Raw genomic sequence first — 17,160 nt, forward strand, 5'->3', positions numbered from 1 at the left:
GAAAAATGTCTTGTAATAACTGGAAATGGGACTTAGAATAAGAAATTACAAAAATCACAGCAGATAATGGTGCATAGTGGTAACAATCTGAACTCTCATGTAAGGCTTTGAAGTATATTCATAGATACTGACCATTTTAAATGACACTTGGTCTGTTTTGAAGGAAGTTTATATAAGATAAATATCTGACATATTCTCTAGAAAATTTAAGTATGTTTCTATCCTTAATGTTTTTTGATAAGTAACATTAAACATTTAAAAATTACTTTGAATACATTTTAAAGATTAGTTGAACGACTATATAATTTTGCTTCATTTTTATAGTATTGATAATTACTAAAAGTCCTGACATATTATTATAAAAAGTACAGTCATCTCAAGGCAATTGTAGGGGATTGATTCTAGGACCCCTTGTATAGACACCCAAATCCAGGAATTCTCCAGTCTCTAATACAAGATGACCTAATATTCGCATATAACCTGTGTGTATCATTGCATGTAGTTTAAATCATCTCTAAATTACTTATAGTATCTAATATAATGTAAATGCCATAGAAATAGTTGTTGCACTATATTGTTTAGGGACTAATGACAAGAATAGCCTGTGTGTGTTGAGTACAGATACAGGTTTTTTCAACTATTTTTGATCTGTGATTGACTGAATCTGAAGATGTAAAGCACTGAATAATAAGGGTCAATTGTACTATGTATCTTAAAATTAATTTTGTAATAGCAGAATGTCTTCTTCCCTGATAAACCATTTGTCACAATAAAGAACATAATGATTTTTTTTTTTTTTTTTTTTTTTTTTTTTGCTGGTAGTTGAACCTAGGGCTTCCATAGGCTAGGTAAGTACCCTTTATTGAGCTACATCCCCAGCCATTTGTCAAAATAAAAGAACTTTTCAAAATTCTTTTCCAAAGTTTACCAAGCTTTGTTTATATATACCACATACACAATATGCATTCATTTTTCTAATGATTTTCTAAATAGATGCATAATGAGAGATTCAGAAGAGACTTATTTGCTAGACTTAGTTCCTTATTTAAGAATTAGAATGGAGCCAGAGTGGTAGTACATGCCTGTAATCCCAGCAGCTTGGGAGACTGAGGCAATAGGATTGAGACTTCAAAGCCAGCCTCAGCAAAAACGAGGCACTAAGCAACTCAGTAAGACTCTGTCTCTAAATAAAGATATAAAATAGGGCTGGGGATGTGGCTCAGTGGTCGAGTGCCCATGATTTCAATCCCCAGTACCAAAAAAAAAAAAAAAACCAAAAACTGGATCTTTATAATTATTAGGAAAAAAGTAACATTTCTTGACTCACTGATTATAAATAGCAATATTTTAATAGCATCATTTTTATATGAAAACTACTAAAAAGTATATCAGCATATTGCTACATGATTTTGAATTCAGAAAATATGAATATTCAGAAAAATGAATATCAAAATAACTCATATGTTTATAACTTACTAGTTTACAATGTGTTTTCATATTTATTCTGTTTTTATCTCACAACAATTTTATGAATCAAACAAGAATTATGTTCTAATTCTGATTTGGTTATATGGTAATGTAATACTTTTTGTACAAAATATACTCATCTTCATAAAATAAATACCTTTCATCCCAGTTTTCATTCCACTCAAACCTTGCTGTGTTACAGGACGATCAGCAACTTTGATCTGAGATGACAGAACACCACCAGTCCCCACAGGACCACCACGAGAACCTGGTCTTGCTGTTCCAGGGGGCAACTAAGCAAAAAGATTTTACTTTCATTAAAATAGTAAAAAACAGTCCTTCTACTATTATGAGACTGCAAAGATAATTTGAAAACTTAAAATTCTACATAATTAGTAAAATATTCCTTGCATTTTTACTGTATGAAATAATAAATACTATTATTCAATATTATTAGATAAAAAATTTCTTGAATATTTAAATTTATGTACATATTATATCATATATTTCATTAAAATTTTAAACTCTATGTGTAGGTATTATTTAAAATATCTCCAAACTAGAAAAGAGCTAAATGTCTATCATAGGAAATAGTTGAATAAGTTGTAGCATATAAAAAAGCAGTTTTTTAAACAGTTTATAAAATTATTAAAAAATTGTAATAAAACAAAAAAGTCTGGAAGATGTTATAAGAATAGGAACAAGGGCTAACTCTACCTAATGGTAAGAGTTGACTTTTATTTTCTGCTTTATATAAAGTGGTGTTTTGGGTATAATAGTGGGTATATATATTATCTCTAAAATAAAAAAGGAGGAAATCTTCATTTTAAAAAAAATGGTTATGATTCCATAACAACATGGCCATGTAAATTACTCAAGCGCTTATATCATTCAACAAGCATTTGTAATCTCTACTTCAGATCAGCTAAATCCAGTGTAACAGCACATACTCCGAGGAAAGAACAAGACTACTTTTTCATCAGTTCATAAAGTATATTCAGGCATGGGAAAGTATAAAAGACAATTTGAAAATGTTCCAAAATATTCCTCCTCCTTCTGTTTATTTTCGTACCTTCTTTTTTGTAACTCTCTCTCTCTAACAAAGAGTAAAATTTACAATAGTAGATAAAATATGGCGTAGAAATTTTAGATAGGGGTTGGATATAACCACTGCCATTCATTTTGGTTGCTTTTAATTCTGTTAGTTGATGACTTTTAATTCTATGAAACAACACAGTTCTTTAAAAGATTATGAAAATTGCGTGGGAATTATTTGGGGTAAGGGGCCAATAACAGTACACATTCCAGAGAAAACATTGAACACAGAAACAATATCAACTACAAATTCAGATGAAATGATTGCAGTGTTAACCTGAGAGATTTCTAGAAGAAAATGCTAAATCTCTGGCTGGGTAAACCTTGTAAATGATTTTTTCTTTTGCTTTATGCAAGCATAATTTTGAGAGTTATTCAAATAACTCCTACTTTTTTTCATTCACCAGATGAACGTATATACAAGAAAGTATAAATTAAAACCATATACATTAATGGATAGATATGTACTCACATGGAAATATATAACAGATGATTGAAACAAGAGATGCAAAACAATGTATATATTATGTGCATGTACCAATATGTTAAAACAAATCCCTTCAATGTGTACAACTATATTGCTCCAATAAAAAAAAATGGAAAGAATATCAATGCATGTGTTATTATTCTGATTTTGGAACAGATCAAAACCATACAAATTATATGTGCATATGTTTGATTGTTTGTAAATAAATGCATAGTAGAAAAGTCTAGAAGATAGACACAACACTATTGACAGTGTTTATACATTCAACAGGAACTCCATTACTTTGTTGTTTGCATATTTTAAGATGATTATTATTTTTGAAAATACAAACATTAATAAGTGGCAATGTCAGATTCATTTTGTAAATATTTAATTAACAAGCATTAATTCTTATTAGAACAAAAGAAAAAGATATCCTAGCTTAGTATATCTAAGAAGATGTCAGAAAAGTCATTTCTAAATTGATGTGATAATACACCCGAAAACTCTAGAAAATTCTGAAAACATGAGGTACTGACTTTAACAAAGCTATTCCTGCCCCCACAAAATAAACATAGGACCAAGAATTATCTGTTGTTTGCAGTTAACTTAAGCATCAGCTTTAAGCACCCTCTGAGTTAGTCAAAGCCATCTGTGTGAATATCAGAAAAAATATTACAGACATTGTGGTATATTCATTTCTTCCTACTTTATTTTCTATGCATATATAAATGCATGTTTATAAGTTAAGTTGAGGTTACATTTTTTTTCTTAATGCTATATTATAAAGAATTTTGCCAAGTGTGGTGGTACACCTGTAATCCCAAAAGCTCGGGAGACTGAGGAAGGAGGATTGCCAAGTTCAAAGCCAGCCTCAGCAACTTGGCAAGACTCTGTCACTAAATGCAATATAAAAAGAGATAGGGAAGAGGCTTAGTGATTAAGTGCCTCTAAGTTCAATCCCTAGTACCAAAAAGAAGAAATTCTTTTCTCAAATATATTTTAAAATAATTTTAATGACTATCTAATAGCTCATTCTAGGGATAAAAATATCATAATTTAAGTTTCACTTGTCATAAGGTCATTAGGTCTCAAGATTTTTCTTATTATGATACTTAAAAATATGCAATCATCTTTATTGGATATTCTTCTGCTGAGAATTATTCTGTAAACTTTATCCCACTTTTTCTAATATAGTGTTTTTCTTCTTGATTCACTGATTTATGACATTATGCTCTTAACATTTAGCAGTTTGTTTCTAAAATTGCTGTGGCAATTAGAATATAGTTTCACTCATACTCAACCTTTATAGAAAATTTTTATGCAATTATGCTTCTTATTAGTTTTGCTTTTTTATTCTAGATGAATTTTGAAATAAGTTTATAATGACATTCCTTCCATCCTTCAGAAGAAATCTCATGGAATTCTGATGGAACATAGGTTTATAGACTTAATACAGAAAAAACTCTTACAAATTATAGTAAAATTTGTTATATCATTTAAAGATTATGAATTCTGTTTTTATAAATATTTTTTTACCAGGTTATCATTTTTCTTGGTGTTTTCAATTTTTTAATTCAAATATATAATTCTGAAATTACTCTCCTTAGGGTTGGGGATATGGCTCAGTTGGTAGAGTGCTTGCCTTGCATGCACAAGGCCCTGGGTTCAATCCCCAGCACCCAAAAAAATGCTTTGAAATTATTCTCCTTTTCATTACTTGGCATTTCAGTTCTTATTAGAAAGTCCTAGCCTATATCAAGTTTATACGAAATATAATTTCTCTAATGCAGCTGTGATTATATTTTCAAAATATCAAGTTTCAAAACTATTTAGAATTCTGATAAAAGATGTGAGACAGGGATCAAAAACTTTTTAAACAAATAGTTTGTTTTTGGAATGTTCTAATGAATACTGTATGCTTTTACAACTAAGTTGAAATGCCATCTTAATCATTAATTCTTACATATGCTTGATTCTATTTCTAGTCTATTTTATTTCATTTGATTCTGGCACCAATGCACTGTACCATTTAAAATCACTGTAGCTTTAAAATAAAATTGAGGATCAGCAACAGCGGGCAACATCCCTCAGTGGTGTCATCTCAAAATTGTCCCATATTTATATTTTTCACATGTTTTACAAAAAACAAACATATTGCTGGGCATGGCACACCTGTCATCCCAGTAGCTCAGGAGGCTGAGGCAGGAGGATCACAAGTTCAAAGCCAACCTCAGCAACTTAGCAAGGTCCTAAGCAACTTAGTGAGACGATGTCTCAAAATAAAAAATAAATGGGCTGGGGATGTGACTCAGTGATTAAGCATACCTAAATTCAATCCCTGGTACCAAAAAATTACAAAAAAACAAACAAAAAGTCATTTATTATGCTTAATGAATAAAGCAACACAAAGCAGAATCTCTTATACAGAGAAGTTTTCCAACTTCTACCACGATATATGCATAAGCATTCTACAGATTTGTTTTATTTAAACTTACTCCAGTTGCCACTCGATTATTTCCTGATAGGGGTCGCATTCCAGAAGGAGGCCTTCCTGTCAACCCAATTCCACCTCGTGAAACAGGGCGAGATGCTGAAGCTTTGTGATTACTGGCCATTATTTCTTCACTTTAACCACTGTTTGGAAACAATAAATAGTTCAATTTTCCTTTGATGTCTTTTGTAGCAAGATACAATTGTCCCATTATACCCTTTCTTCAAACATTTAATTCATGACGATTATTCTTGCAAATTACCATTCCAGGAACACTATAAGGTTAAACCTGCTTTGATCTGTTCAAATTTGACATTAACCTATTATATTATGTCCCATCATCCTATACATAGGATACCTATAAAAATTTAGAACAATTACATAAATGCCCTACAAAGTTCCATAGAACAACAGGGCATAATGGGTTAATATTCCATTTAGAACTACAGGACCATTTATTACATGATTTTTCCTTATTTCCCTGTTATTTTATAAACTCCTCTAAAAAACTCTCTCTCTCTCTCTCTCTCTCTCTCTCTCTCTCTCTCTAGTATTTCTGATCCTTAACCACGTTTCTATTCCAACTTCTGTTCCTACCACTATCAGCAAGTTATTTCCTACTAACTGGAAAATCAAGTCTTTTATCACCTTTAGAACACACAAATTAACCTAATCCATTTTGTCCTCCAATCTCCCTAGCCATCCCTATTTTCATCAAGATCAATCTCTATTCTGATTTGCCCTCTTGATCCCATCTCCTTTGGGCATTACCCCCATTCCTGTTGATTTCTTGAAACTTCCTCCAATCTCTTAAGTCAATTTTGCTAACCATAAAAGCTAATCTCTTGATCTTACAACCATCTCTAACTCTCCCCCAGATATTCTTTCTTTATGTAACCAATCTTTTAAGAAAACCCTGTTTTTGCCAGGCATGGTGGGCATGCCTCACTCAGGACACTGAAGCAGGAGGATTAACAAGTTCAAGGCCAATCTCAACAACTTAGCAAAACTGTCTCAAAATAAAAAAAGGTTCTCTCATTTGCAGAAGCTAGAGTATTATAAAGGAAAGGGGGAGGGAAGGATAAGATTACTTAAAGAACCAATCAAATTAATAAAGGAGTGAAAGGAAGTCTAGTAGAAGAAGGGAGTGGGGAAGATCAGAGGGAAAAGGGGGAGGGAACAGGAGGGATCATAAATTGAAACTGATTTTTATGAGGTATGAGTTTGTTGGGATGAACTCAACTACTATGTACAGCCATAAAGCTCCAATAAAAAATTAAAAATTAAAAAAAAATAAAAAGGCTGGTGATGTAGCTCAGTGGTAAAGGGCCCCAGGTTCTATTCCAAGTATCCCACCCATAAAAAAAGACCTATTTCCACTATTTCCTGGATACCCACTATTCCATTCAAATGACCCCTGCAAATATTGCCAAGAATGTGTCATCTGTTACTAGTTTCCATTCTTACATGAAACCATCTCCATAATATTCTCCTTTTGAACATCTTTTTCAGTCTCCTAGATCTTATTCTGCCCTTCAGTAAGAGCATTCCCCAAGATATCATCCAGCCTATTTTTCTTTTTTTGCTCTAAGCTCTCATTAGGTCACCTTATCTACACTAAGGGCTTTAATAATTAAAACTGAGGATTCATAACTCCTTATCTCCAGTCCTGACACACTCAGCTTAAGGTGTTTATATCCAAATAATTGCTTAACATCTCAACTTAGATGTTTCCTAAATATTTCAAAATAAATATACGTAAATCTAAACTTCTGATCATCTCCCCAAGTTATTCTTTCTCTTGGCACCATCTTCTAGTGGTACATAAGTCAATCACTTCGTCCTTGATTTCTCCTCTCCTTCACTTCCCAGAGCTTATCAAATAGTTCTACTGATTTTATTACTAACTGTTTAACATGTGTCTTCCTCTCTATTCCTATAGCGCTGGTCAATTCAAGGCCTCCCTGACACAAGTGGACTATTAGATCAGCCTCTTAACTAGTTCCCTTGCCTAACACACAACTTGCCCATTATCTTCTCTAGGAATCCTTCCATGACCACTCCATAACCACCTCCACTTTCTTCATTTTGAATTTGTTGGTCAGTTCTATGTGCTACTATGCATTGTGCACATGTATCTATCCCAATTGATATTACCGATCTAAGTATTTCTCTCCCTTTACAGGGAAAGCTGGATTTTATTCATCTTTATATCCTCAGCATCTGTCTCAGTGACAGGCAGAAACTTTGTTGACTTTTATATCTTTTCAATCTCCTCTTATACTAAGAGATTGCCAATTACAAAAATTTACTAAATTTGGTCAGGAGTATAGCACAGGGATAGAATGCATGCCTAGAAAGCAGAAGGCCCTGTATCAATTCCAACAACAATAACAAAGACGAAAATTTTACTACTAAATAGTCAAGACAAAAAAGTGATAAATGTTTGCAGAGATAGATATCATTAATCCAATTTAAACATTATATAACACACATATTGAATCTCATGTTACCCCATTAATATGTACAATTATATATATCAGCTAAATATAAATTTAATAAAAAAATTTAAAAGAAACAAAATGTTGATGCTCACAAACAAAACATATGGCAAACTAAAATTGCTTCTCTATTTTTATAACCTATACCCAGTTCTTGCTTTTTTTTTTTTTTTTTTTTGCAGCACCCATGATTAGTATTTTTTTCTTTTTTTTTAAATACTAGGAAATGAAACACAGGACCTCATGCATCCTGGGCAAGTGAGGCAAGTACTGTACCATTGAGTTACATACTTGGCTCTTTCTATTTATTTACTTTGAATCAGGACCTGGTTAAGTTGCCCATGATGACCCACAACCTGCAGTCCTTTTACCTCAGCCTCCAAATCACAGGCATATATCACCGCACCTTACTTGCTTTTATTCTTTCTACTATCTACTTTCTACTGTAGCTATGCTAATAACTCATATATCGATATCTATCCTCCTGTCCTTTAAACTGGACACCAATTCTGATTTTCATTTTTTCACTGGAAACTTCTAGTCAGATATACCATTATTACCTCATGTTGTTAAGTGTACTTAACTGCCGTTTTGAACTCTGCAGACAAAGCAATAGCATTATTTCAAATGGAAAGGGGAATTTCTTGAAATTAGTTTTTGAAAGGAGAACAGGGTTTAATTTTAAAACGGTTTCTCCAAGAGCTAGTACAATTAAACTGTGGTTTCCAGCAGAATGAGTCACTCTCATTTTAGCTTTCCTGATAACATTCAACAAAACTGCCAACATACAAAAATTCCATCTGATTTTCTTTGCCTCTGCTCTACTGGTAGTGGGGGAAGGCTTAGCATTTACATCAGTCTCAGTGGGATTAAGAAAAAGGGGAAGGAGGGGCAGTAGTAACAAACTCTGGGATTCATATATTCACACAATCACAGTTGTGTGCCTGTCAGTTGGTGCCACATAGATTAGGGATACAAACTTTACTTCTGACAATTACTATCTGCATAATCTTGAGACGCACTTAGCTTCTCTGGATGTGTTTTCTCATATTTACAATAAAGTGTGGCCATGAGCTCCACCTTGTAGAGTTATTGTGAAGATCAGATACCATATGTAACACATTTGGCATTGTCCTCTCTAAACCAACCATTCCCACAAGTGTTCCTAAGTCCCTTCCACTGTAACCAAAGGACAGATCTACTCCTCTGAGTAAAATCCTTCAGCTCACAGGGACTCTCTCTGAGGCTCTGGGATTCTTCCGTCTAGTCCCGCTTGCAGGGTCTCCTCAGGGGACTCCTGGAGATCTCTGCGCACCCTTTGCTGGAATAGAAAATTTCAGCGGCCGGGCAAGGAGCCCGAAACAAACCCCTAAGAGCTCAAGAATTGGATAAAATCAGCGCCGCCTGAATAAAGAACCGGCGCACAAAGATGTGAGAGGAAGAGATGGAACCTGGGCTTTCTCACCTCCACCGTCGCGGAAGGAGGGCGATGGCAAGGATTCAGGGCGCTCCACTCTTTCCGAGGCCGTCACTGCGGAGGAACCCACCAGCAAGCTTTTCCCTGCCCGCGACTCCCGGTCACTCAGGGGCGGCTTTCCAGGCCCTCAGGCCTAACCAGCTAGGCTGCGAGGCGCTGCGTATCCTGGCAACCGGGGTGGGGTGAAGAAGGGCCCTGCGCCTGATTGGTCAATCCTGGGCCTAAGATCCCCGTACCCACAAAGGAACGAGATCAAATTTCTATCGCGATATTCGAGAACTAGCCTTGTTTTTTCAATTCTTTTTTGGAAGAAATGACAACAGGCAGGTTGACTAGAAAAAAGGAGAACATTGCATTGAGACACTTTGGTTTTCTTGACAATAAGTGGGACTCCTGAGTGCCCGACCTGAACCGATTCTATGTAATCTGATGCTCATACCCCAAACATGTATAAGAACCAGACTTTAGGGAGTTTACTTAAGAAAGGGTGAAAGCCTTGGCAAGTACACCCAGTGTCTAAGACTGCAAAAGTCTATCTGTAGCAACAATGTCCAACATCAGTATGTTGTTGCAGGCAGCAGTGCTTGTTCTTAGTGCTGTTCTCAAGAGGGAAAACATGGCAGAATAACATGGTGGCACAAGGTTGCACAATGCAGGACATAAACAGAAGCAGAGAACCAGAGGGGCTGGGGAAGGAGAGAGAGAAGATATCTTCTGTTGTTTTTAAGATACAGGGATATTAGCTGGGTGCAGTGGCACATGCCAGTAATCCCAGTGACTTGGGAGGCTGAGGTAGGTGGATCCCAAGTTTGAGGCCAGCCTGTGCAAATCAGTAATCCTTTTTTCAAAATAAAAAGGACTGGGGATGTAGTTCAGTGGTAGAGTGCCACTGTGTTCAATCCCCAGTGCTAGGGGTGTGGTTGGGGATAGATAAGGGACTAAGTTATGTAAATAATTATAAGTTTATTGTAAGAGTATTTGTGTCTTAAGTTCCTGTCTGGCTCAGGACAGGAACTCTCTCTTCCTGGAATCCCTATTCCTGTGCTTTTCACTGTCAAAAGTCTTGTTCATCATTCAAGTCTTAACCCATATGTTCTTTCTTCAGAGAATTCTCTGGCACTCCACTGAATTAATCTCCAATTCCCTCTGCCTCTTCCCTATTCAACGTCCCCAAAGCACCCTGTGTTTTTCCTACTAAAAAACTTTGAAAGATAAACTTTAGCATATGTTTCAGTTAGCTTTTGCATCACTGTAAATGAAACATCTAACAGAATAATTTCAAGGAGAAAAGTTTATTTGGGGCTCATGGTTTCAGAGAGTCCACTGGTGGCTGACTTCATTGCTGTGGGTTCAAGGTGAGGTACAACATCATGGTGGAAAAATTCAGTGGAGTAAAGCTAGCTACTCAGCTCCTTGTGGGGTCAGGATAGAGCAGAAAGCAATAGGGCATTCCCCCAGTGACTGACCTCCTCCAACCATGCCCATCTGCCTAGAGGTAAGACCTAGTCAGTCTATTCCAACTAAGATGGATTGATGAGGTTACAACTCTCATGATCTTATCATTTCACCTTCAAATATTCCTGCATTGACAGTAGTTTTTGAGGGATACCCCATATCTGAACTATAACAGCATGTGAAAAGTTTAAAGAGCTTGAGCAGGCAGCAGTTGTAAACCAGAAGTGGTTTAGGACTCTGTTAGAGGTGGCTGAAGGCAAACATTTTATAGAGTTTATGTAGAAGCAGAATAAAGATTATTTGAAGCTGAGAGTGGTGGCATATGCCTGTAATCCCAGCTATTTAGGAGACTGAGAGGAAACCAGACTCAGCCAAAGAATTATACACACACACACATATACATATATATATATCTCCATAGTCTGGTTGGCCTATTGGTCATTTGACTAACCTTAAGATAACAACCAAGAGATTACTTGCTATTGAATAAGGTCAGTTATGCCAGAGCCCACAGAAGAAAAAAGTCAAAAAATATGGACATTTGCAGTATGAATGTAGATTTTTTTAAAAAAACCAAACTTTCAGAAATAGCATCATTAAATTCTTCTAGAGCAGAATACAGAAGATATTAATGAATGTGCTAGTGAATATTCACATCAAGTGAAAAAATACTAGATCCACTGGTGAGAGTGTCTATGGGAAAAAAATGGCTATGAAAATTCAATGTACATGTCCTTTGACCAGCAATTGCACTTCTGGCAGTTCAGCATATATTCTTTTTAAAAAATATTTTTTGTGTTGCCAATGGACTTTTTTATTTTTATTTATTTATATGTGGTGCTGAGAATTGTACCTAGTGCCTCACCCATGCTGCACAAGCACTCTACCACTGAGCCACATCCCCAGCCCTCAGCATATATTCTTATTGGATTCATGTACACATATAACACATATATTCATAACCAAGGTTATTCATTTGAACAGTATTTGTTATAGCAAATGACTAGAAAAAAATCTAAACACACTGATTAAATAATACTAAATTGCTCAGACTGGCCTGAAACCTGGGGTCCTCCTACTTCAGCTTCTAGCATTGGATTACAGGTGTGCACAATCACACAATTCAACAGCTGATCTGTTTGTTGTTAATGAGCCCTAAAATCTCATTATTTGATTATTTAAACAATGGGATGGACACATGGCTCAGAGATACACTTGCCCAGCATGTGTAAGGCCCCAACATCATACTGAGAATCAAAACTGTAATGCATAACTCAGTTTACATAAATTTTAAGGTTTGGTCTGGATGGGGTAACTATCCTGTTTTTTCTGGAAAAAAAACTTGTAACATCATCTAGAGTAGTCCTACATGCCCTCAGGCACATGGCAGGAGAATCCAGAATTTGTCACTTTGTACACAGATGGAGAGTAAGAAGAAAATGTTTTAAATGTATGAATTGCTTAACATCTAAAATATTGTAGAGTTTTGTGTTCACAAAACTTAAGTTTAGTCTGAGCTCCATTACATTCTTATATGTTATTTAAGTTATTTCAGTTGTTAACTAATTAAAAAAAAATTCTATTGAACACGTGTCATATATGAGATTGTTAGATAAAGTTGGCTGATCTTCTGCCCTCACTGATTCCATGTATTCCCTGATTACACAGGAGGCTCCCTTCAGAAAGTCCAGAGGAAAATTAGGCAGCTTTTGATTGGCTAAGCTTAAATTTCCTTTTACTGTTGAGTTCGGACTTAGTGCAGGAGCAATAGCACAATGGCCTCCTTGTTGATTTATATATATATATATATTTTCTGGTGCTGGGGATTAAACCCAGGGGTGCTCTACCACTAAGTTACATCCCCAGTCCTTTTCATTTTTATTTTGAGACATGGTCTCACTAAATTGCTGACTGGCCTGAAACCTGGGGTCCTCCTACTTCAGCTTCTAGCATTGGATTACAGGTGTGCACAATCACACAATTCAACAGCTGATCTGTTTGTTGTTAATAAGGCAAATTCTTTATTTGTAAATGGGAGTAATAAAACCATCTGCCTTGCAGGGTTATTGTGAGGACTAAAAGATTGAAAATTGCTTTGTACCGTGGAGAAAGGTTCTCTGAGGATCTGGTATATATATATATATATATATATATATATATATATATATATATATATATATGAGGCAGTAAACTAGATGGTTGACATTTGAGATGACAGAAGGAAATTTAGTCTGGTAGAAAAGACACCCAAATTTATGTGTTAAAATTCAGTGAATACTACATTGAAGATAACAAAATTGCACTGGTCTACAGAAGAGCCAGAAGATGATAAACTGATGTTGAAATGCGACAGGTGGTAAAAGGCATTATAGTTTTTTTTTCATTTGTTGTTAAGATTATGTACAAAAAGCATGGAAACATGAATAGCATGATGTGTTCAGGAATGGTGCTAAAGTCAATATGGTTGAGGGATGGGAGGAGGCACCAGAGATGAATCTGGAAAGGAGATATAAAAGACCTTGTATATTGCTGTACTCAAGAATGGAAAACAAAGATTACTGAACGAAGGAATAACACAATCTAATTTTTAGAAAGATAATCACATTTTAATGTGTAGAATTGGCTGGAGAGTAGGGGCAAAGAGTCTAGAATCATGTTGAAATTTAAGCAAGAAACTCTGGGGCGCGGTGGCGCATGCCTGTAATCCTAAGGGCTCCAGACGCTAAAGCAGGAGGATCACGAGTTCAAAGCCAGCCTCAGCAATAGGAAGACACTAAGCAACTCAGTGAGAGCCTGTCCCTAAATAAAATACAAAATAGAGCTGAGGATGTGGCTCAATGATTCAATCCCCGTAGTCCCTTCTCCGCCTCAAAAAGCAAGAAACTATTAAGTAGAGATTTCTAATAGCTAGAAATTCGGATCTAGAGTTTGGAGATATCAAACAGGGGATATACATTTAGAAATATGCAATAGTAAACAGTCCACCCAGGAAGAAGTTGCTACAGCAAAGCAAGTATTAAGATGTCAACATTTCAGGACTAAAATCAGAAACAGAAACCAGAAGAGTGGTGATTCCAAACTTCGAATGAGAACTTTAAGAGGAAAGAAGTGAGAAAGGCGCTAACTGGACTTGGCAATTTAGAAGGGGTTGTGGCGAAGTGAAATTGGTGGGAGGGAAATTGTTGGAGGACAAATCTTGTGGACAGTCGCACTCAACGTGGTCCAACGACGACAAGCAATATCACCCGGGTGTGCTTAAAAACATACATTCTCAGGCCCACCCTAGATCTACAGAAGCAAAAAGCCACCAGACGAATGTACATACTGCCTGAAAGAACGGACACGGACCACCATACTCATTAGCTAATCGGATGGCAGTGGGCAAGGAGACTGGGATAATTTGAAACGAGGCAAGCGAGGTTAACTCCAAGGGTTTCTTGTTTTCATTGAAAAACAACGTTTACCTTGTAAAAATCTCGGAAGACTCCGTAGAGAAGGTGGGGAGTAAATGGGGTAAGTAAGCCCTAACAGGAGTCACGAAGCAATCTCCACCGCTATGCAGGGCGCAGCGCGGAGAATCCAGATTTAAGATATCCGGGTTCGGCTAGCCGGCCGCTCACACCCCGCTGACGCGCGGCACTGTGGGATTTGTAGTCCTGGCGCGAATCCCGTATTACAAGAAACAGTTCCGCCAAGGCACAGCAAGGGATCAAGTAAGCAAAGCACCGGGCTCGGCCTGCACAGAAAGACCGGGCGTGGTTCTCTCTTCCTCCGCCGGCGATCCAGAGAGCGGGAGGGGAGCGAGCCGCAGCCCCGAGTCGGCTTCGACAGTCGGGACGCACACACTCTGCGTCATGGCGGGCTGAGGCGGATGATGAATTCCGGCGTGCAAGTCAGGGTTGCTGTGTCACTCGGCTCGCTTGGCGCGCCCCTTCCCCGCCGCCCTTCCGCACCGGCTCCCAGGCTCTTCCGGTCTCCCATCGCCCCTCACCTGCAGGCCCAACTCCCGCGGCAGCCGGTGCACGCCAGGTGTGCCCTGTGGACGCATCTCGCGCAGTGCCCGGGTTCCGGGCGTCCGACCCACACGGGCCATGGCGAGCGGCGCCGCCAGGTACCGGCTGAGCTGCTCCCTCCCGGGCCACGAGCTGGACGTGCGGGGCCTGGTGTGCTGCCTCTATCCGCCGGGGGCCTTTGTGTCGGTGTCCCGAGACCGCACCACCCGCCTTTGGGCCCCGGACAGGTGAGCACTGCGACTTGGGCTGCCCTTGGCTACGTTGCGGGCTTCCCGCAGGGAAGGGAGAGCGACCCTTCTGGGCTGTATACTTCGTTTCCTGCCCTCGGCTCCCAGGTCCCAGCCGATTTTCAGAGTTGTGGCACTCTAGGCGCACAGTGTAAGACTTCAGATTTAAGTGGATCTAGTACCGATTTGGAAGACCAGACACCTGCCGCCTTGTCTTAACTTGACCACTTCACGAGTTAGTGACCTTGGAGGAGCCTCTTACTTTTGAGGGTTTCAGTTTTGGCAGAATATCTTCCAGAGTTTCTTTTAGAGTTGAAAATTTACTGATGCCAGGTGCACCCTCCTAAGTGAGGTAATGTGAAAGCATCTTTCATATTGGTGATTTGTTTTTCTTTTTTTCCTAGAAGTTGCTCTGTAGTCTTCCTTTAGATCTCAAAAATTGCATTACAGAAGGTTGCATTGAATCCTCTCTTTGTGGTGCAGGTTAGAGTATTTTAGTCTGGGCTCTGTGATGGATCACGTGGATGATACCCCTAAAATGCTTATTGCTGTGTGGATATGCTCTTTTCTTGTGGAAGGCTCACTGCCTTCAAAGTTTTATCAGCCAAATTCTCAAACTAAATAAATAAATAAAAAGGTCCAGATCAAGTTTAAGGGTTTACAACTGATTGTAATTGAGGTTACTTACTTTGTTTAGTAAGTCTCACATCACTAGAGGTTTCAGATTTGGGGTTATCATTCTTAAATTCAGTTGATAACTGTTGAATACCTCTTTTTGTATCCTGAGGAGAAAACAGACAATTCACATGTTTATGGAACTCTCCTAATCTGGTGAGGAAGATGAATTGACATATGTATTATGAAGAATACAGATAAAGAATGGGGGGGGGAGTGTTAAAAAGGAAGCTTCTCTAGGAGATGTTTTTGTTTTTTAAAGCTGACATCAGAAGCATGAGATGGATTGTGCTGGTCTTGGGGAGGGAGAAATGAGGATGGTTGAGCTGGAAGACCTAAAATGAAGGAACAGCCTGGACAGCAGGAGGAACACTGAGGCCCTGTATTGAGAAAAAGGAAAGTTCCTGTGTAACAGGAGGATATAAATGGTGAGGTGAGCCTGGCAGGAACCAGGTCATGGAGTTCAGAGGTAGAAGCATTCAGATAGTTGGGAGTATGATGGGATTTCTTGTTGAGAAATTTTTGCTATCCACTGATAGAAAATAATTTGGAAAAGGACAAGTGTGAAAGTAGATCTGTTTGGAGGCTTTTGCAGTAATGCAGCCTACACATGATGGTAGATTAGACTAGGGAAATTTTATAGCAAATTCCTGTATTGACTTGAATAAAATGATCTCTAAAGGTCTCTTCTAACTCTTTAAGGTTCTGTGGTATTTCAAACCACTTATAACATGTTAGGTTGCTGTTTGTGTATTTGAGAACAATGATTAATTTTGAGACTTTAAAATGGTCCTCCAAACATAACTCATTAAATATATTTTTTAAAGATTGTCTTTATATCTCAATGATAATGTATACTAAGAAAACACAATTCAATCCTTGGCACCAAAACAAAACAGAATAAAAATTAAATGTGTAGAATCAAGTTCAGAAAAATCATGCTCAGAAGGATATAAACATTGTAGGAAGATGCCTATTTTAATAGTGGAATCCTGTCATTAAACTTTTATATGTTTGTAGGACTGTACCACGTTGACAAAAGTTTAAATCACTGGAAAGTTGCATAATCTAGGAACTTGATGAACTTTGGTCTAAAATGATCTTGTATTTGAGAACTGATTTAAATCACATTATTTTTCCCCAAATACATTCAGGTATTTATATGAAAAACTTGCATTTTTCCAGGCACAGGGGTAGATATTGGGGTATTACTGAAACAAAATTATTTTTCTCTTTCCAGCACTCAGGTTAGAACATCTCCATCACTAGGTGATTGACATTCTATGCTTT

At 37.3% G+C, this 17,160-nt stretch overlaps 2 protein-coding genes and 1 non-coding gene across 6 annotated transcripts in view; 2 read left to right on the forward strand and 1 right to left on the reverse strand.

Annotated features, from left to right (window-relative positions):
* Ift74 (intraflagellar transport 74) overlaps positions 1-14,620 on the reverse strand; it is a 74,592-nt gene extending 59,972 nt beyond the window's left edge. For 3 of the 4 annotated variants that reach the window (XM_076843366.1, XM_076843364.1, XM_076843367.1), the window contains exons 1-3: positions 9,489-9,638; positions 5,527-5,665; positions 1,625-1,760 (exon numbers count right to left, since the gene is read on the reverse strand). In XM_076843366.1, the coding sequence (XP_076699481.1) occupies positions 1,625-1,760; positions 5,527-5,646 (256 nt within the window). In that variant the 5' untranslated portion in view covers positions 5,647-5,665; positions 9,489-9,638. Of the gene's footprint in view, positions 1-1,624; positions 1,761-5,526; positions 5,666-9,488; positions 9,639-14,419 lie in introns of those variants that run through there. The other variant, XM_076843365.2, reaches the window with a different exon arrangement.
* Trnaa-ugc (transfer RNA alanine (anticodon UGC)) lies at positions 4,641-4,715 on the forward strand. The gene has a single exon. It is a non-coding gene; the product is annotated as a tRNA-Ala (tRNA).
* A 207-nt stretch (positions 14,621-14,827) lies between the features above and the next one.
* Plaa (phospholipase A2 activating protein) overlaps positions 14,828-17,160 on the forward strand; it is a 30,007-nt gene continuing 27,674 nt past the window's right edge. The window contains exon 1 of the mRNA XM_076845931.2: positions 14,828-15,195. Within this exon, the coding sequence (XP_076702046.1) occupies positions 15,047-15,195 (149 nt within the window). The 5' untranslated portion in view covers positions 14,828-15,046. The remainder of the gene's footprint in view (positions 15,196-17,160) is intronic.

Source organism: Callospermophilus lateralis, chromosome 2 (genome assembly GCF_048772815.1).
Source record: "Callospermophilus lateralis isolate mCalLat2 chromosome 2, mCalLat2.hap1, whole genome shotgun sequence".
Classification (NCBI taxonomy): Eukaryota; Metazoa; Chordata; class Mammalia; order Rodentia; family Sciuridae; genus Callospermophilus; species Callospermophilus lateralis.